This window comes from Vulpes vulpes, chromosome 16 (genome assembly GCF_048418805.1).
Source record: "Vulpes vulpes isolate BD-2025 chromosome 16, VulVul3, whole genome shotgun sequence".
Lineage (NCBI taxonomy): Eukaryota > Metazoa > Chordata > Mammalia > Carnivora > Canidae > Vulpes > Vulpes vulpes.
This window is the reverse complement of record NC_132795.1, coordinates 68712339-68732262: the sequence shown is the minus strand read 5'-3', so window position 1 is coordinate 68732262 and position 19924 is coordinate 68712339. Positions and strand designations below refer to the sequence as shown.

Sequence of the window (19924 nt, the reverse complement as noted above, 5' to 3'; positions counted from 1 at the left end):
TTTTGCTTTCTTATATAAAGCCTATGTTTTCATTAAAAAATGTAATTTGACTAATGTATTTTATGGAGCTTTCCCTCATTTACACCAAAAGGAACTTATTTTAGTGTTGTAGCCCTTGGGAAATGATGAATTTGTTTAATAGATCGGTAATTATCCCATTCAAAAATGATCATTAGAATTCCTCTTTATTTGATTACTATGTATCACCAAACCCACAATCCGTTTATCACCAGCTGCATCCATTAATTCAGCCTTGTTGGTCCATGCTTAAGAGACCACTCTAACTTCTCGCTTCTCATTTTGAGTCTTTTTAAGAAAAATATTGGTGGAAAGTAGTATGCCTTAAATATATCTGATTTAAAATCTCTGTACAAACTTTTATTTTTTGTTTTGTTTGCCATTTTTATTACCTGAAGACTATTTTCCAATAAAGTCACAGTCTAAACAGAAGTATACTTTTTTATTAGGGAATTGGGGTGATTATTAGCCTCTAGGGGGTGATAGTGGTTGTAAGAAGCAGTGTTGGTAAATGTGAATGCCTTTTCATGTCGTTGTACGTTTGGTATGAAACACCTACCTGTGACTCAACTAGGTACGGACTCAGGGTAACTCTTTCCAGAATGTTAGAACATCTCCACTTCTAAAATGGAAAATATATTCAGAAAATGAGCTCCCAGAGTGTCCTGAGAGTGTGTGGGGTACAAATAACAAGGATGAGTGAATTGAAGGTTGACATCACTAAGTATAGAGTTATCTAATAAGATTTCCTTTGGATCATAATCTAGGACCCATGGCTTGGGATTCTAACTTGCTATGGCTAAAATCAGAACAATAAAGTGGAAAGAAACTGACTGGTACAGTCTAAGTGGGGTTCACAATCTAAATGCGTTTTTCTTTTCTCCTTTTCCCCTTGGGGTTTCCAGTTTACCGTGGTTTCTGGGCAGTCCTGATGCTTCTGGGTGTCGTCGCCGTGGTGACTGCGAGCTTTCTGATCATCTGTGCAGCCCCCTTCACAAGTCACGTTCTCTATAAGGCCGGTGGAGGCGGGTACATCGCTGCAGGTATGTGCAGGGCAAAAAGTGTGATTTCCAGCCATGTTTTTCTCCATATCCTCATATTTTCCTTTTCTAGTTTCAGATTTCAGGCCTCTACTAGGAGTAATACAATGATATTCATATGCAGTATTGTTTGAGTGCCCACTGTATGCAGACCCTCCTCCAGGGACTTAGCATTTCCTGTGTGCTCCACAGCATTTGCTCCCTGTATCCACGTTGTAGGAAGACAGCACGGGAAGGGAAAGTTCTGTTCCTTAATCTCTCTTAACCTGTTTCTTTTCTATCCGTAAAATGGGTTCATAACATGTCTCTCTGTAACATCAGGATATGTGTGAACTTTTCTGTGCATTCCTAAAAAGATAGCCCCATGATGATAATTACAAACTGGCATGATTTATTTATCACAGGTAAAAAAAAAGAAAAGCGTCTCTTTCTACAATGTCATCATTCACTTTTTTAAATTGTGGTTCATGTGTGTTATCAAAACACATTCTGTCCTTGGCAAAACCTGCATTTGTTTTAGTCAGCTTTCCAACTAGTCTTTTTAATGCCTGCTACAGTGATCTTAGTAAAAATAGAAAAATAATTGACTAGGTGTATCTTGTGAATGTTAAGTGTCTTTCATTTAATTGGGAAGTAAAAGCTAGAACATTAATCTGAAAACATATAAGCACAGATGATTTGTAAAGGTAACAGTTTTAGAAAAAGAGACGAACTTCACTATGACTAAGACCACATTGTACATGACTATGCTATTTTGTAGCATCAAATCAGAAGGACAAAGTGTTTCTGTATGAAATGGTAGTGACAGGAAAGAAATAGAATAGATAGCTTTGTTCTCTTTAAATCATTGCAAAGACAGCTCCTGATGTTGTCCGTCATCATTTAATTGATGGCCAATTAACAGTTCCTTGAAGCATACCTAGTCCATAATATTGTGCTTAATTCTGTAGAGGGAATAAAAAAGAATAATCAGATATGGATCCTCTGTCCAAAGAGTTCAAAAAAGAAAAAAAAAAAAAAAACCACCCAAACCCAAACCCACCCTGTGAATAAGAGTCCTGTTTAACCCATTCTGTCATTCTTTTGTCTTTTATTCACTTCTTTCCTCACTAGTTTTCCAAGGACCTTGTTTTCAAGGGCCTGGGTTTACCTACAAAATTTATCATTTTAATGTATATAATGCAGTATAAAAATGTATTTTTAGTACATTTCCAGAGTTGTGCAAACATTACCACTCTCTGATTCCAGAATATTTTTTACTACCTCACAAAGAGACCTCATTGTCTCTTCTCCTTTCCTCCCCTTGGGCTTGAGTCAACACTCATCTACTATCTTCTTTTTTTAAAAAAAAATGATTTTATGTATTTATTTATGAGAGACACAGGCAGAGGAGAAGCAGCCTCCAGGCCAGAAGCCCGATGCAGGACTCAATCCCAGGACTCAGTCCCGGGACTCTGGGATCACACCCTGAGTCAAAGGCAGACACTCAACCGCTGAGCCACCCAGGCTCCCAACACTCATCTACTTTCTATCTTTTTGGGTTTATTCTGGAAATTTCATATCAATGGATTCATACAATGTGTGGCCTTTTGTATCAGGCTTCTTTCACATCAATCTCAATTTATAATCGTCTTCTTTAATTAATAATTCCATAAGACCAAACCCCTTATATGCCATAAAACTGAACATTTCTGAGCCAAATAGTTTTTCCTCCTGCAAACCACATTCTACCTTTACTTTGTTCAAAGGTCTTGTGAAGGTACATGGTTTTCCATGGTTTTCCCAGAAACAAGAGCTGTCTGCTAGAGTGTGTAAATATTTGTTTCTTCTCATTCCTTACCTTTCTTTATAAATCTTTCCCAACAAAGGAAATATATACAGTTGACCCTGGAATATGGGTTTGAACTGTGTGGGTCCACTTAAACACAATTTTTTTTTTATAAAAACAGTACAATCCTGTGAATCTATTTTTTCTTTCTTATATTTTTATTAATAACATTTTCTTTTCTTTTCTTAGCTTAATTTATTGTAAGAATATAGTATATAATACAATACATACTGTTAATTGACTGTTATCAGTGAGACTTCTCTGGTCAACAGTAGGCTCTTAGTCTTAGGGGAGTCAAAAGTTACAGGGAAATTTTTTTTTTAAATGTTTATTTATTTATGATAGTCACACACACAGAGAGAGAGAGGCAGAGACAGAAGCAGGCTCCATGCACCAGGAGCCCGACGTGGGATTCGATCCTGGGTCTCCAGGATCGCGCCCTGGGCCAAAGGCAGGCGCTAAACCGCTGTGCCAAATTTTTAACTACAGTTAAGTCTTAAGTCTTTGTGATATCAAAAGTTATAGGCAGGGCAGCCCGAGTGGCTCAGCAGTTTAGCGCCACCTTCAGCCCAGGGCATGATCCTGGAGACCCAGGATGGAGTCCCATGTTGAGCTCTCTGCATGGAGCCTGCTTCTCCCTCTGCCTATGTCTCTGTATCTCTCTCTCTCTCTCTGTCTCTCTCATGAATAAATAAATAAAATCTTAAGAAAAAGTTATAGGCAAAAAAAAGTTATAGGCAAATTTTCAACTATGGTTAAGTTTTTGGGGAGTTAAGATATTTGTAGACAGATTTTCAACTTCATAAGGTCAGTGCTCCTAACCCTACAGTGTTCAAAGGTCAACTGTAATAGTGTGAGTTTAGTATACATTATGGACAGCACAGTTGTTTTAAACTCAGAAACACTCTTATTTTTGGTTTAGTCTGATCAAAGAATTGTGTGTCCCTGTGTGTGTTTAGTGCTTTTGAAAAAAAAGTTGGTCATTTTTAAATTGTGCAAGAAGGTAGTATATCCAAAGAATTACATTTGGCTGAGAACTCTGTAGGAAGATAAAGTATTTAGTTTGTACTCACATGCCTGTGACCAGTGAGGCTTTTTTTTTTTTTTTTTTTGGAGAATCTTTGCTCTGTGTGGGTATGGGGCTGGGGTTCTCCTTGCTCAGGTCTTCATGTAAAAGGCCCCTGGGAACTGAGAGGTGTCCATGGTATTCTGGGACCCATTCTGAAAACAACCAAACTGGACAATTATGAGGACACTTCCTTTCAAACTTGACTTTTAATTTCCTTCATGGCAGATTTCTTTGTTTGTGTAGGGCCATTTGTTTCCAAAGAACAGAGAGAGAAATTCTGTAGGATGAGACAAAATTAGCTTGGGCAGAAAAGGTGATATTCTCAGGAATAACTGAAGTTTACAGTCTAGAGGCAGTTTTTACAGTGAAACAACTCTATAAGGTGGTTATGGGGCCAATAAATCATTCTTAAGTTTCAGTACTTATTGATAGAAGAATTTAAAAAATCTTTTCATTGTTTATTATTAAGATTCTCAGGTAATATTAATAAGCAACTTATCCTTTCAGAATCAAAGTTGGAAACTTATATGCTATATGAACACTTAGAAAATATATAGTAAACACTAGGTTTTTCGGCCAGCCAAATGTTTGTGTATCACATTTAGTATGCAACTATGCACATAGTCATCTACTGAGTTAAACTGAATTGAACTTAGAATGCTTTCTTTGTTTAGATTTTATATTTTCAAAATGAAGGGATCTCGTTTTATGTGTCTGGTACTCTAGAATCTCTTTGTTTTTTATGGCTTGCCTTGTCATTCCCTGCCTAACTGAGCTCCCATGCTGCCCTGTGCCAACGCTCTGTGCTGTGCTGGGCAGTTAGGAACAGGTGCAGCTTGGGCCTGGGGTTGCCGTGGCAGCTTTATCAATGCCACAAACAAGATTGCACACTCTCTCTTTATTGGGACAGATGGCTTTAGGATGGGGAATAGCCAAATTCCAAATGGCCAATGCTGGGTGTGTGCATGTATGAAGTCTCTTTGGCATTAGTAAGAAGACCGTTTTTGGGCATTCCATGCATGACTGAGTCATGCTGATGTCACAGTTGTCGGTATGAGTAAGGGGCGGGGTCCATGGTATTCCTCTTGCTCTGTCAACAGGCTTAGAGCAAAGTTTGGAGGACATATGTTGCCACTCCTTGCAGTTGGGCAGATTCCTCTTCAAGCAGGCTAAGCCATGTGTTCCCCGAGGAGGTTCAGTTCTGGAACAAGTGCATGGTAATCATCAGGATGTTATTAACACCAAACCTATTTCAGTGAATCTCATCGCACACTCTATAAAAACTAAGCAAATTCTGAAATTTGTTTTAATGTGGACTCCCAGAGAACTTTCCGATCCAAAGGGGCTGACACTTGTCTTCTCCTAGTTCTTTGATATTGGAGGTGATAAGAAAGATGCAGGAGAAGTTAGAATGGGTGAGCATACCACTATAAAACATTTAAGTTATACGGAGGAAATTAAACATAGCTGAATATTCCTAGTGCCTGGGCAAAGCAACATCAATACAGGAATTGCTGTGCATGAGTAAGACTTCTAAGTGTACGGGAAAGAATAATGATGTGATCTGGAAGTTCCGGGATACTGACATTACTAGGTAATAAGCCGTAAAAACTTGAAATCAGTATTTCCCACCATATTAGGGTACAAATATTTTTCTTTTGTAATTGAAATAGCCTTTTCCTGAGTGACAAAGTGAGATTACATTTTTCTGCTGAATATAGTGCTAGACAGAGTCCCTCCTGGGTTGAGGTGCCTGAAAGGCTTCTGAATCTCAGCTAACTCCCTTGTGAGACCCTCAAGTTGGTGAGACTACACGGACATCTTGTAAGCCAGAGGAAGATAGCAGCCTTTATTCCAGACGCAGGATGCATTAATGGAAGCAAAGGGTACCTCTGCTGTGTAATTAGCCCTTTGGAACAATTAGTTCTTTGGCGGCAAAGCAGTGGTTTGACTCCTGCCCCACTCTGTGACCACAGAGTATACTCCTTGCCCAGAAGGCTGTTGCTCAAGCCATTACTGGTCACCAGGGATACAAACTGAGTGATTTGGGGTGAATTTTTAAAACTTTCTGCCATGTGGGACAAACCGTCTGAAGCACATCCTTTCATGACCCCTCCCTGCTCCCTTTGGATCTGGAGGACAGTGCTTTCTGAAACTATAGTGATGTGAACCCTCTTAAAAAAAGTAGAATAAAAAAAAGAATAAAAAAAAAGTAGAATAGAAAAGGTGAGCAGTAATGACAGGAATATAAAAATCTGACTACAAAATATAATATAAACTATTTTTTTTAATATAAACTATTGAATCAGAATTAAACTGGATTTGTGGTTTGTTTTCCTTTTCTTTCAAAAGATCAATGGAATTTGTAGTAGCTCATCAGTAAACCATATTTATTTCTATATGAGATAAAATAGATGTGATGAAAACTACAAGATACTTTTTCACCTTAATCCTAGAAAAAAAAAAGACACAGCAGCCAAGGGACATATTGTAAATGTTCTTTTTTTGTTGTTGTTGTTGTTGAAACTGAACACGTGGCTTCCAGGAAGAATTCAGTGTCGTACCATGCTCCTCACACCTTCCTCTAGATAAAGTAGAGCAAGAGAAGAATATGCAGAGGAAACAGAAGACCATGAGCAGGAAGGGATTAGGGAAGAATTGCTGACAGCCCAGAGGCAGGCATTCTAAACTTACAGGCACACGCATCTCCCTACTTGCACCTGCTGTCTCCATGTCTATATAGTGAGAGATCCAGGCTATAAACAGCCACTTACACGGACAAGCAAAGGGGCCTCTCTATTAGCAGAACAGGCCTGGAAGGCCAGTGAATGCTTGCCAGAATGGCTTTTCTAAAGCTTCTGTGTCTTTCTTAGTGCACCAAAAGTAGGCTTTCGGGAGAAAACCACAACATAACCTCCCAATGGGGAACAGAACATTTCACCAAAGTCCAGGACTTAACATTTCATTCATAGGTCTGTTCTGTTGGAGTTACGTGACAGAAACAAAGGCGTGACTCATTATAACTGGAAGTTACTGATACGTGAGCCAAATGTGCTTGTTGTACTAGAATTCCTGTCTCCGATTTTTATGAAACACAAAACAGCAGCTTGGATTTACTTCTCTTTTGCTCAGTCCAAAAGCTTTGTACACTAGATGTGCTTTCTGAGTACTTCTGGAAGAACCAGTCACTCTTATGTTTCTAAAATTACTTGCTTCTTGCCCTGGCTTTGTGCCTTTGGTTGCCATATTTGGGAATTTGTTCAAGAAAAGCATTGTTTTGGATATTGATAATATAATAATGTGGTAAGGCCTCCTTTCAATTTTGATGTGGAATTTTAATGACCTCAATATGTCACTTCATAGAAATGTCAAGTGCTAGAATAAATCAGTGTTGGTCAATATTAAAGAGGAAAGAGCTCTGAAGAATGTTCATTTACAAAAATACTTTAAGGCATATAACTTTTCTTTCTCAGATACTTCTTTGAAAGTTTATTTTTCCTCACATTGCTTATCAGTTGGAATGTGTGTAACGGGCTGTTAGGATCAGACTTGTCCCCACTCAGTACTGAACGGAGCACCAGTATGATAGGATGTATGATGCTACAGTGAAGAGGCAGGTTCCCAGAGGAAGAATTCAGAGGGCATGAGTGAGACCCAGTTTTGTGAGTTTCCAATACCTCAGTCAAATGAAGGCTGGAGAAGGGATGAGGAATGTGAAGAAGAGACACAGAGTGGTTGCGTAGAGAGACCTGTGCTCCTAAGTCTTTACTTTGACCTGGGCTGGTTGTGCATATGTGTCCTTATGGGAGACATTTGAGAGGATGGTCCAGCCCTTGCCCAGATGAATCTAGGGTATGAGAGGTCAGCTCAGTAACAGCTTTAGTGGGACTTTTTGGAAAACCTTGAACTGCAAACATGAGTAAATGGTCCCCATTCCCCTTTAAAAATGTATTTGTGTGGTTCTTCTGAGAACTAGAGATGTAGGCCTAAAATGCCTTTACTCACATGATATTTTATTATAGGATATAATTAACCTCCACATTGAAAGGGAGTTTTCAGATGTGTAGTACGACAAGATTCGTTCTGGTTTATAAATGGCATATCTAGTTTGGGGTTAGTTTTTGGTATGGTGGAAAGGCAGAATGAATTTCCATCTGCTTCATTCTGCTTTTTTAAAGTATGTGTATCATTAACATCTACTATTAACTTAGTTCTGCAAGGGATTTAATTTCTTTGCAAATATTCTGTTTTATTCCATACCCTTCTCCCAAATAATCACTTTGCTCAGAAATGGCTAGTGGTTAATGAGTAAGGCATATTGCTTTTTTTACTGAAAATTTTATGAATTTCCTGAGGCCTTTTCTCCCACCCTTTATACTTACTTGTAGAAAAGAGAAATACATTAGTAAGACTCCCCTGAATGACCAGATTGACATATGCTAAGTCTGTCCTAGAAGGAATTTTACTTCCTGTAACTATAATGTTGTTGGGGATGGGCAGAAAGCTTGCTTACTGGACACTTAAAACAGAAAATGTCCTTAATATGTATAAGTGAACACAGGTCTGGATTCACCTGTTAACCTTCCTAAAATGTCGTGATGGGCCTATGGGGTGACTGGTGCCACCTGGTGGAAGATTCTAGTAAGACATGGGCACTTCTCATGAAATCTCAGACTGGAAGGCACTGTAGTGGTTTATCCCCTTGCCTCTTGACTAGTCCTGAAATAGCCCAGTCATATGAGAAGCTCTGACGCTTTAAAAGATTTAAGAGAATAATATTTACTAGCCATTATCAGGAGCTAATGCCAAAGCTCAATAAAAATAATGATAATAACAAAACTAGCCAATGCTTATTATGCGCTTGCCCTGTTCCAGGCACCTCGCCTAGTGTGTGTTACCTCCATTAATCTCATGACTACTGTCTGCAGTAGGCACCTGCATGATCTGTATTTTACCAAAAAAGATACTGAGACACAGAGAAGTATAGAACTTGCTCAAGGTTACTCAGCTTGTCAAGTATAAAGCTTTCTAGCCTGTATACCTTTGAGGTAAGATTTAAACCAGGGCAGTTAGAGTCCAGGCCTATGCCCTTCAACCACCTCCTGCTTTTTGAAACTCATCTATTGTGAGTAAACACTTCCTTGGAGTTAAATGAAAATCCACTTTCCAGATGCAATCCCTAATGACTTGTGCAGATGGATAAACCCTCAGGATCATTCTCTATCAATAATTGTTTCTCAAGAGAGTACAGAGTATTGGATAGACAGGGTGTTTAATGCCTACAATGATTATGCCAATCTAAGAAAGTAATAAATACTTGAGAATTCCAATAGACATTATATAGGTGTGGTTGACTAAATAAAAACATGAGGCCAGAAAATGAAAGAGAAGAGTCAATTAATATATTTGTACAGTAATGTGTGTGGTAAAGTTTGGATAGCAATGAATATTTGGAAATCAAATAAATGTAATGAAGATATACAGATATGAAGTTATAGTTATATAAGGTGTTCAGACTGCGTCAGAAAATTAGAAAAACATCAGTGGAAATTGAATTTAAGAAAATGAAGAGTGGAAATTGTTTATGGTTGACCATTATGCATGAGCAGCTTTAAAATTTCTGAAATATGACATATAAAAATTAGCACAATTTAAATATAAGAGAAAGGTATAGCTTTTAATGTAACGAAGGACTATTAAAAGGTACAATTTCAATTATTTTTAAGACATTCTAATGTATTTCCCAGAAAAACTAACTTAGTGAGTGAACTAACAGATACATAATTACTTTGAAAGTATGTTGCGATGTAATGACAAGTCTAACAAGTCTTCAGAAAAGGTAGAATTGGCAAATTTTCCTTCCCCATCATGTAATGTTTGAAAAATAAGTATGCATTTTAGATTCTGGAATGGATCTATGAGAATAGCCTACACTCATATCATGTTTCCTCCTTTAACCTGACACATTGGTTTGTTAGAAGTTGAAAAAGGTCTCAAACACTGCAATTTTTAAGCTTCTTAGTATATGAAAAGTTAATACATGACAAACTGGTTTGAAAATATTGCGGCATTCAGTGTTTACATTTTATAAGTTAATACTCTCTATTTTTAAAACGTATACATAAATATCATGACCCTATATATAATTGTAATTTGCAGGCATTATTCAAAGTCTTTTATGAATTTGGGCCCCAAACACATATTGCTTATGGACTCCAATGTCATCCATATCATGAAGGAGCACTATTATTCCATCCCAAGAGGTTAAACCCTTGCTCATTCTCAGGAAGGGTCTAGCTCTTTCTCCTTGGTTGTACTTTTATATCCTTTAAATTAAAGGCTAGAGACACTCCCTAGATACCTGAGGGGCAACTGTCTTTCCAAAGAAGTCTCAGAAGACAAACATGCAGGATTGCCATCTGGTTCCTACCTTGCAGACCAGTTCACAGGGGTTAATTTTATAATGAAACTTCATAACATTCATTCATATGTCATATTTTGTATATTTCAAATAATACATAATGACAGTTAAAAATAAGAATCAGGGAACTGAGAAGACAAAGAGTCACAAAACATCCCCATGCTCCAAGCACTTGGAGAGTTTAATTGCACTGTGAGCACTATTGAGCAGCTGTCAAAAGTTTTGTTGACAAAAGGGATACATGAGGAAGAGAAGGGAAGACTGTATTCTTAGGAGGGCTGAGGGGTGTGGGGGAAAGCCTGAGTGGGTGCGCTTCAGGTCACTGCCATTAGCACCTGTAAGCCCGGCGTCATTTTATCAGTTTGACATAAAATCATGGTTCATAAAAAGATGTTGTTGCCTATTTCTTTTTTGAAAATCATTTGTCTGAGGAAATGTATCCATCATTTCAAGATTCTATGTTTGAGTTTGAGCATCATGAACCAAAACACTCATCGTGGCTTAATTCATTGTAGCCAAAACCGAGAAGGAACCCAAATGATTGTCAAAGGATAAATTGATGAACAAATTGCGGTCTATTCATACAACGGGAATAGCATGCAGCAGTAAAAAGGAAGGAACTACTAACACACGCACGACATGGGTAGTTTTCTGTCATCATGTTGAGTATGAACAGAAAGAGATAAAAAAACTGCACACTGTCGTGATTTCATTTCTATGAGGTTCTAAGGGCAAAACTCTGCTGTACTGATAGATGCTTTGGGGAAGAGGTGTGAGGAGGCATGCAGAACCTCTCTAGGATGATAGTGATGACTATGTTCTATTTTCAATGGATTGTGGCTACACTGATGGTTGCATTTCTCAAACCATACATTCTCATCAAACCATATACTTAAAACTCCTACATTTTGCGCTATATAAATTACATCTCAGTTAAAAAAGAAAGAAACAATGAACTTGGAAGGCTTTTTACCTATTAGAACAACCTGCAAACTATTGGGGCTTAATATAGTACCTTCAAATATTAGTGTGGACTGATTTCAGAAATGTTTATATGAAGACTACTTGTGGGTCTTCTGCAAAGGCCCCTTGTGGGGACGTGGTCAGTTACGCTGCCCAGTGCTCCTATGCAGATCCGAGAAGGCACTTGTTATATGTTTCTTGGTGAATTGCTGTTTCCTTTTAGAAAATGATAGTAAATACATAGCTTATCAAACTTCCTTTTTGATCTTCCTTCTGGGCATGTCAGACCCAGGTTTACCATTCCATTAGTGCTACTATCCTTTGCATTCTTACCCATGCTCCAGATTTTTCTTTATTTCTATAGTTAGCATGAATCCTCTCTCTGCCTTCCCAGGATCTCCCCCTGGAAAAGTAACTTCGTCTCCTTCCACCTCCTTGGAATGTTTACCCTGCTATAAGATATATTTGTCTTCATCCTAATGTGTTGTACCTGTTATCAGGGTATCCCTTTGAATTATGCCACAGGATGGTTTGACCTTGGGACTGCAGACCTCATACCATCCTCTGAAAATAGACACAAGGAGTAAGCTGATGCTATCATCCCTAAAATTTTATGAAGCTTGCTTTCTAGTTCTGTTTTTCTAGATGTGCTTGCTGGATATTGCCCTGTCTCTAGAGTACATGCTGCCTACAGTGGGAGAAAAGGCAATTTTTTTTCTGATTCTAATGTATTGTTCACTGTTCACTTTAACTTCCTTCATAATGCATTTTCTTGACTACAGAATGCTTTGGCCTTTCCTGTGCCCATTGAAAGCTAAAATGAGTTGCCACTGAATTTGTGTGCAAGCATGACTAAAAGAGGCCAATGGAATCATCTTAAATTTATGATTCTTCCCTAAGTACTCCAATAGCTGCCTGTGATTCACGTTGTTAAAACACATTTCAAAGGCAGTTAATTTATACCTAAGCAGTTAAGGATCATGTTTATTATTTTTCAGTTATTCCAAAAGGCTTTTTTTTTTTTGTTTTTTGTTTTGTTTTTTTTAAAGATTGTATTTATTTATTCATGAGAGAGAGAGAGAGAGAGAGAGAGAGAGAGAGGCAGAGACACAGGCAGAAGAGAGAAGCAGGCTCCATGTAGGGAGCCCAATGTGGGACTTGACCCCAGGTCTCCAGGATCACGCCCTGGGCTGAAGGCGGTGCTAAACTGCTGGGCCACTGGGGCTGCCCAGGCTTTTGTTTGTAGATATATTTCTAAGCAAGAATATAGGGGTTTGACATTTGCCTGTCTTTTTGAAGAGTTTCCATTTCTGTGGCTAACTTTTCCCTAGGAATGTGTTTTTAAATCTGGTTTTTATAATATAGTATACAAAATCTTTATGCTATGCCTTATTTTTCCATATTTGTTTCCATGAAATATTGAGGACATCCAGTTTTATTTTTCAGTCTGTGACTTGATGTTGGGTAAATTCTTTTGTATTTTTTCCACATTGTGAACATTTCCTTATTGTTTATCATTAGCAATTGCGTTCCTAATGGCCCTTAGTGACTATGTGAACTTTGTTTCAGAGAAAATGCTTTCCAAATCGAAATCATATATTTAGAGGGAAAAGTTTTCAACTTGGTAAGATGATCCATATAAAATCATACAATCGAATGGTTCTTTCCCATACTGCTAATTAATAAGAGAACCAACACATTATTCTTGTGACTTAATTATTGGTCTATGGTTTTATTATCACAAATCTTCTTGGGATTTGGTACCTTACTTTGATTATGCCTCCAGTGAGCTGTTTTATTAATTTTTTTGGTCTTCAAAATTAGGTATTTTAAAATTTAATTGGAAATAAATTATGCTTTCAAAATATGACCAAAATTAAATATAACTTAATTAAAAATAAGTTATTACCTAAATATTAGCAATATTTTCTCTCCCTGCTAAAATCATAATGGCAAATGGGTTTGAAATGTAACTCACTTGTTACTCAGGACAGATATTATTTAATGTTTTCATGAATGAGAATTCTTTAAGATATCAGGGGATAATAATCAAGATTTTTCTATAGTATTTTCCATTAGTGTTCCTCCAAATTAGTGTTCCTCCAACATTAGTGTTCCTCCAAATGGGACTCTCCACTTGGTAGGTGGGCCAAATCAGCAATATTACTGTTCACTAATTGTCATAATAGCCCACCAAAAGAAGATGTGTCTTTCTGGATATATGAACACACATACTCTCCTCCCATCCTCCCAGGATATGCACTTTCTATACACGTAACCACAGATTCCCACTATGCTTTTTTTTATTCATTCATTTTGTTTTTTGTTTTGAAATATTTTCAGATTTACATAGAAGTTGAAACTCTTTCCACCCAGAGATTCCATTCATCTTTCACTATCTCAATGTCATTTACAGCAAAAGGCTCCAGTCCTGAGACATGCTTTGCATTTAGTAGTTATGTCATCTGAATTTCCATCAGACCAGAATAAGTCCTACTTAGACCTTCATGACCTTGACTCTTCAAGAGTACAGGCCTGTGATTTTCTAGAATGTTCCTGAATTGGTGTGCCTGATATTTCCTTCTGGTTGGATTTACGCTCTTCATTTTTGGCTGTATCATTGCAGTGATGCAATGATGTGATGAATAACACAGTTATTCTCATTGTATCTTACAAGGTAGTTAGTGACATCAATATGTCATGCCACTGGTGATGTTCACTTTGATCATTTTTGGGGATATTTTGGTGATATTTCAATATAAAATTACTGTTTGCAATAATTTTACTGTTTACTATAAAATTACAGTATGAAATTACTGTTTTTCCCTTTACAATTGTTAAGTGTCTTGTGGGAAGAGACTTTGAACCTGTGTAGTATTTATTTCTCAACTGAATTTCGTTTACTAGTTTTAGCATCCATTTTTGTTTCTTGCCTGAATTATTACCTAAATGATTGCCAAGTAGTAATTTCTAATTGAAATATTCCTTCTACATTTATAAGTTAGCATTCTCTAAGGAAAAGATTTCCCTTCTCCCTGCCTAATTTATTCATTCATTTATTTATATCACGGTGGGCTCATGGATTTTTCTTTTATTTAGTAAGGTATCATGTGTCATTATCATTATTTGTTTTTTTTTCATTATCATTATTTGTTTGATAGTCTGATCGCCTCAGAACTGGCTAAGGGAAGCCCCTCAGCTAGCTTCTGAAACACTCCCGCCATTCCTAGAGCACATCTGCCATTCCAGATTTACCTTGTACTTTCCACTCCAGCCTGGATTCACCTATGTCTTTGAGATACCTGGTTCCTGGTATTTAGAAGCCATGATATGGACACTTAATGTGCTCCATGCAACTGGGGTGTTATTGCTCTCAGATTCTCTCGGGACACGGAGCCAGGACATATATGCATTTGTATATATACACGAGTGTATCTTAACACACGCACACACACACACACACACACACTTCTATATCTATCTATCCATCTATCACCATAAATTCACACTGATAGATTTAATTCCAAACAAACATCATAGGCTTTATTTTAGTTTTCCTCCTTTTCAAACTTGTAACTCCCTTTTTAGGCAGTGAATAACATGACTCCAATTAATTTCAATCAATATATTTATTTGTTTCATTAGTCTACCTCTATGTAACAGTCTTCTGACTCTTCTGTTGGCCAAATGCCTTATGTAAAGCCCCCAACATAAAGTCTTGCTGCCACATCAGCTAAACGTTTGGCCTTTGGTATAAATACTTTCCAATGCCCGTTAGTTCATTTTCTTTCTGCCTATCTCTCTCTCTCTGCATGTGAGTGCACACATGCACATATACACACTGGTATGAAATACTGGCAATTTAATAGGTAGGGAAACACTCTTTTACCCCATGGGAAGATATAATTATAAACTGATATGATATAAATTAAGTGGACAGTTTCTTCTGTTAGTGAACAATTAAAGATTGTAGTGATAGAAATGCCTATTTTCATTGTTTTCAGGATGTAAATGCTCTTCAAATAACAGCAATTTTAAAATATAAGTTAATTCTTCCTTATTAAGAATCATCCACATGATTACTTGCCATACGTTTTTTAAAATACTCAATTCAGTAATAGGTTTTGCAACTTTTGAAAGAAAATATGCATAAGGCAACTGGTTTTTCACAAAAGCAACTTTCATTTTTTATAAAAATATCTGAAAGCATGAGAGATTCACATGATTGAAGAGAGATAAGAAACATAGCAACAGATAATAACAAAGGTTTGCAGTGTGTTTGCATTAGGCAAATAGTATGCAAATAACTAAGCCAAACCTTTACATTAGGAGAGAACAGTGTCTATATATTTGCAGAAAAATGTATTGAAATGCACAGAGTTGCTCGACAACACATGGCATTGCCATATTGTTGTCAACATCTGAGGTACGGCTTTGCAAGTAGTTTGCTCGCCGGCTATGACTTTACTATTTCTCTCTGACATAGCTGTTGTTCAGTGGTTAAATTGCACTCTTCTGTGCTCCAGTATTTGCATTTACATTACAGACCACAGTGTGAAGAATGTTTCTTATTAGTGAAGCATCTCTGTTGATTCTTCATTGCTCTATAGTTCGTATCACGATTATGAGAAAGTTTAAGACTCACCTCGGCATATTTATGAGCCCTTCTTCTTTTGTGTGTACTTCTCAGGATTCTTTATGCAATTGATGGCCCAAGAGAGAGAGGACATCCCAAATACTGTTGGAGCACAATTAACTGGAGAAGGGTGATTAATGGCTGGGCTCTTAAAAGATACTCTGTCCTGCCAATGTGTCTCCATCTCTGCTTCTAGTCACAGGGTTATGTTTACCTTTCAGACTGACTTGCAATTAGAATATGGAGATTTTATGCATGATGGTTCCATTCATTAATTCAAAGACTATAATAGGTCCTTGACATGTTTGGATTGAACTTTTGGGCAACTAGAAAATGACCTCAAGTATATTTTGCTCAGGTATAAATTTGAATCCCTCAGGGTGCGTGGTTTGAATGCATGCAAGACCTGTCACTCACTCACCAATGAATCAGCTTGGCTGACTTTCCTGGGGTTGTAGCTCAGCATCATGGTGCTGCTCCCTTCTGTTATTTCAGTAACAGCCACATGGAAAAGTATATGCTTAGCAATATTCTCAAATTTTAGTATTTGTAAAGCTCTTCTGTCATAGTGCTCCCTCCCTACCTCCGTCTGTTCTCCTTTCGTTTCTTTCTCTTGTCTACCAAGACTCTTGCTCTTAAACCTGTGGTTTTACATTCCACAGAATTTTTTCATTAATTTTTTTCCTCATTCTTTCCAGGCAATGTTGCCTTTATGCTATAGGTCAGTCTTTAGCATCTATATTTCAATTTGAAGGAATCATGTCTATTTTTTTACATTAGTTCAGTGCTTTCATCTCTGTTCTTGTCTGGTACTTACCTTGGCTTCTCTTTCATTGACAAAATTATCCATAGCACAAGTTGGCTGTGTTATAATAATATAATAATAGTCAGAAAGACCTGAGCTGAAAATCTGAAAATTAGTAGCTGTGTTTGCACATACTTAAAACTGAGGGCCATTAGTATCTATTTTGCCAATTCATTGTATATATTGAAATACATATTAAATATATAGTTATATATATTTAGTATATATTTATTATATTTATAGTTATATATATATAGTATAATACTATAATGTATTATAGTGTTCACCCCAAATCAGGCATATAGTACAGATGGAAAGTGTTAGAAGAAATTCCAGGCAGGATCTTTGACTCTTATGTTCACAAACACCTAATACAGAGCCTGGCATACAGTAACTACTCAATAAATGCATGTCAGCTGTTGCCATTGTACTTGTTGCCATAACCTGTCTCAATGCTATGAAAATTAAAGATAACAGTGTGCATATAAAGCACATAATAAAGGGTATGACACAAAGTAGGTGATTTGGCTAGAAAGGTATTTTTAGAGACATATCATCAGGCAAATGATTGGTTAGCATTCTTGGGAAAACCTCTTCAGAAAGACTAAAGGTCTTTTGTTTTGTCCTTCTCAGGCATCCTGTTTTCCTTGGTGGTGATGCTGTATGTCATCTGGGTCCAGGCAGTGGCTGACATGGAAGGCTACAAAAACATGAAAATGAGAGACTGCTTGGAGTTCACCCCTTCTGTTCTGTATGGCTGGTCATTTTTTCTGGCCCCGGCGGGGATATTTTTTTCTTTGCTTGCTGGATTACTATTTCTGGTTATTGGTCGGCATATTCAAATACATCACTAATCCAACTATTGCCACAAGCATTTTCTTGAGAGGTTTTAAGACAGAACTTTTTTTTTTTTCATTTTGTTTTGGTGATCCCAGCATAGAATTAGTTGTGAGCTTTTTAGTTGGTATTTCAATTTTGCTTTTACATTTTACTTGTGATTTCCTCCAATAAGAAGGTCCTAGAATCTTTCCAGATAACCACAAGTTTCCATCCTATGTAGGTGCCATCACTAACCTAATTCTCAAAGAAGCAGGTAGCATGGGTCTCCCTTTCATTGCACCTGTTAGGGGTCATGCAGGTCACAAAGGTCTGATAATGACATAACACCACTACCTGGGCCAGGGAAGCTTTGATTTAAAGTCTCCTTCTTGGCATTCACTTCGAAAAAATCTTTGGAGAATAATTAAGAATGGAAAACAAATGTTGTCAGAGAACTTATTCCATCTTTTCTCCACACACATGCATATCCACATACATATTCACTGACTCCTGTAAGCCAATTATTTATGACTTAAAAATAGATAGCAGTGTGCTTGTGGCGAGAGCCAGGCAAACACATCAGTTACAATGGGCCACAACCAGACTGAGAGTGTGTACTTATTCCACTTTCTTACCGACAGGAGTTTGGCTATCTAATTAAATTCACTGAATTGTGTACGCTTACAGAAACCTTAAACTATGTTTAAAAGTGGCAAATCTAAAAAAATAAAAATAAAAAAGTGGCAAATCTGTACACCAAATTACACATAAAGCAGATTGGACTTTTAGGAGCTCAGTGGATTAATTGTAATATGTAATATGGTTGAAAATATGTAAAAAAAAAACAAGCACCTTAGCTTAGTACTTCGTTCTGTTTGATATTTTGAAATTCTTATTTAAAATTATATGCTAATATGTTCAGCATGTGAAAATTTATTGATGAAATGTGCTTTTAATATGCACTAGCTATAAACTTTCAAAATATTTCCATATGAAATGATAATAGCCTTGCTTTATTAAAGACTATGAAATATTAACTTTTCCCAAGACTTTATGGGTTGTAGTTCTTCTGATCATTTGATTCCCTTAATTATTGTCTCTTAGTTTCTTCATCTTTACAACAGGTATTTTAACATTTACAGATCTGCTATTTCCTTTAACATCTTGGAAGAAAACTTTGTGCTGCTTGGTGGATAATTCTTTTTTATTTGCTGGTGTAGACATGCAGACATTTTGCATATCAAAGATGTTTGTTTGGCACTAATTTTGATTGAAATCAAATCCATCTGAGAAGCCCACTTTGCATTTGCATTTTGGAAACCTCCACCAAGGAGCAGTTTGGTGTTGGTGAGGGAACAGAGAACCCGCATGGTATGAGAGCTTTGTTCTGGACACAACGTTTTACTCTGCAGCTGTTGTGAATACCTAGGGCAGGACTCAGAGGCAAATTAAGAGTGACCACCTAGAAGATGCTGTGGGATAGAGGGGCGATTGCTTTCCATTCAGCAGTTCTCCTGATGGAGAGATTGCCTGTCTTATGGACACATCTGTACTTTCCATTAACTTGTTTCAGTGGGAGGGATTTTTGGAGGAATAGCCACAGTCTGATGTATCTGCAGAATCATGAGGGCATTTTAGTGTTTAGGGACAGATAGGACTAGCATGTGATAAAAACAAAAAAAACACAAAAATACAAGACAAAAAAACATAGCTTCAGGGGTTTAACTGGTTTCTCAAGCCATCTGAGTTATATCATAAATGTTTTTTTATGCTACTTGCCTTTGTCTTTTTCTGTTTTCATTTTTATATTGCTCCATTTACTTCTTTGCTTTTGGCTTGATTATTAGAAAAATAATTATGGGTTCTGTTATGCATATTTACTGTGATATTAAGTTATGGCATGCCATTAAGTTTTCCAGACGATGCTAGATGTATTTGATTAGTTCATGTCATCTGTAAATACAATTCCTTTTTGTAGAATTTTGGAATGGAGCCTTTTTTCTGGTGTATTATATGTCATTTAAATTTCACATACAAGCTGCTTTCAGTAAAGGTTTGAATATTTATAAATTTCAGATGGTTATCTTCATTTTCTAATACACTTATGCGGCTACCATATATTTATCATAAGGCAATTGGCTGAATATCTGATGTGTATGACACTTTTACACAGATACATACTTTGGAAGTATTTCATAGTTGTAATGCATATCAGTCACATTAATTCAGATGCATTTCCCAATCTACTTACCAGCAATCCGTGGAAGGAAGGAAGGTGAGTTGTTTGTGCTGTGTCAATAAGTAATATACTTTAAAATAGCAGAA

General features: G+C 37.0%; 1 protein-coding gene across 1 annotated transcript in view; it reads left to right on the top strand.

Moving 5' to 3' along the window:
* Positions 1–19674, top strand: part of TMEM182 (transmembrane protein 182) — a 56436-nt gene extending 36762 nt beyond the window's left edge. The window contains exons 4-5 of the mRNA XM_025992741.2: positions 924–1061; positions 17414–19674. Of these exons, the coding sequence (XP_025848526.1) occupies positions 924–1061; positions 17414–17634 (359 nt within the window). The 3' untranslated portion in view covers positions 17635–19674. The remainder of the gene's footprint in view (positions 1–923; positions 1062–17413) is intronic.
* The last annotated feature ends 250 nt before the right edge of the window (positions 19675–19924 follow it).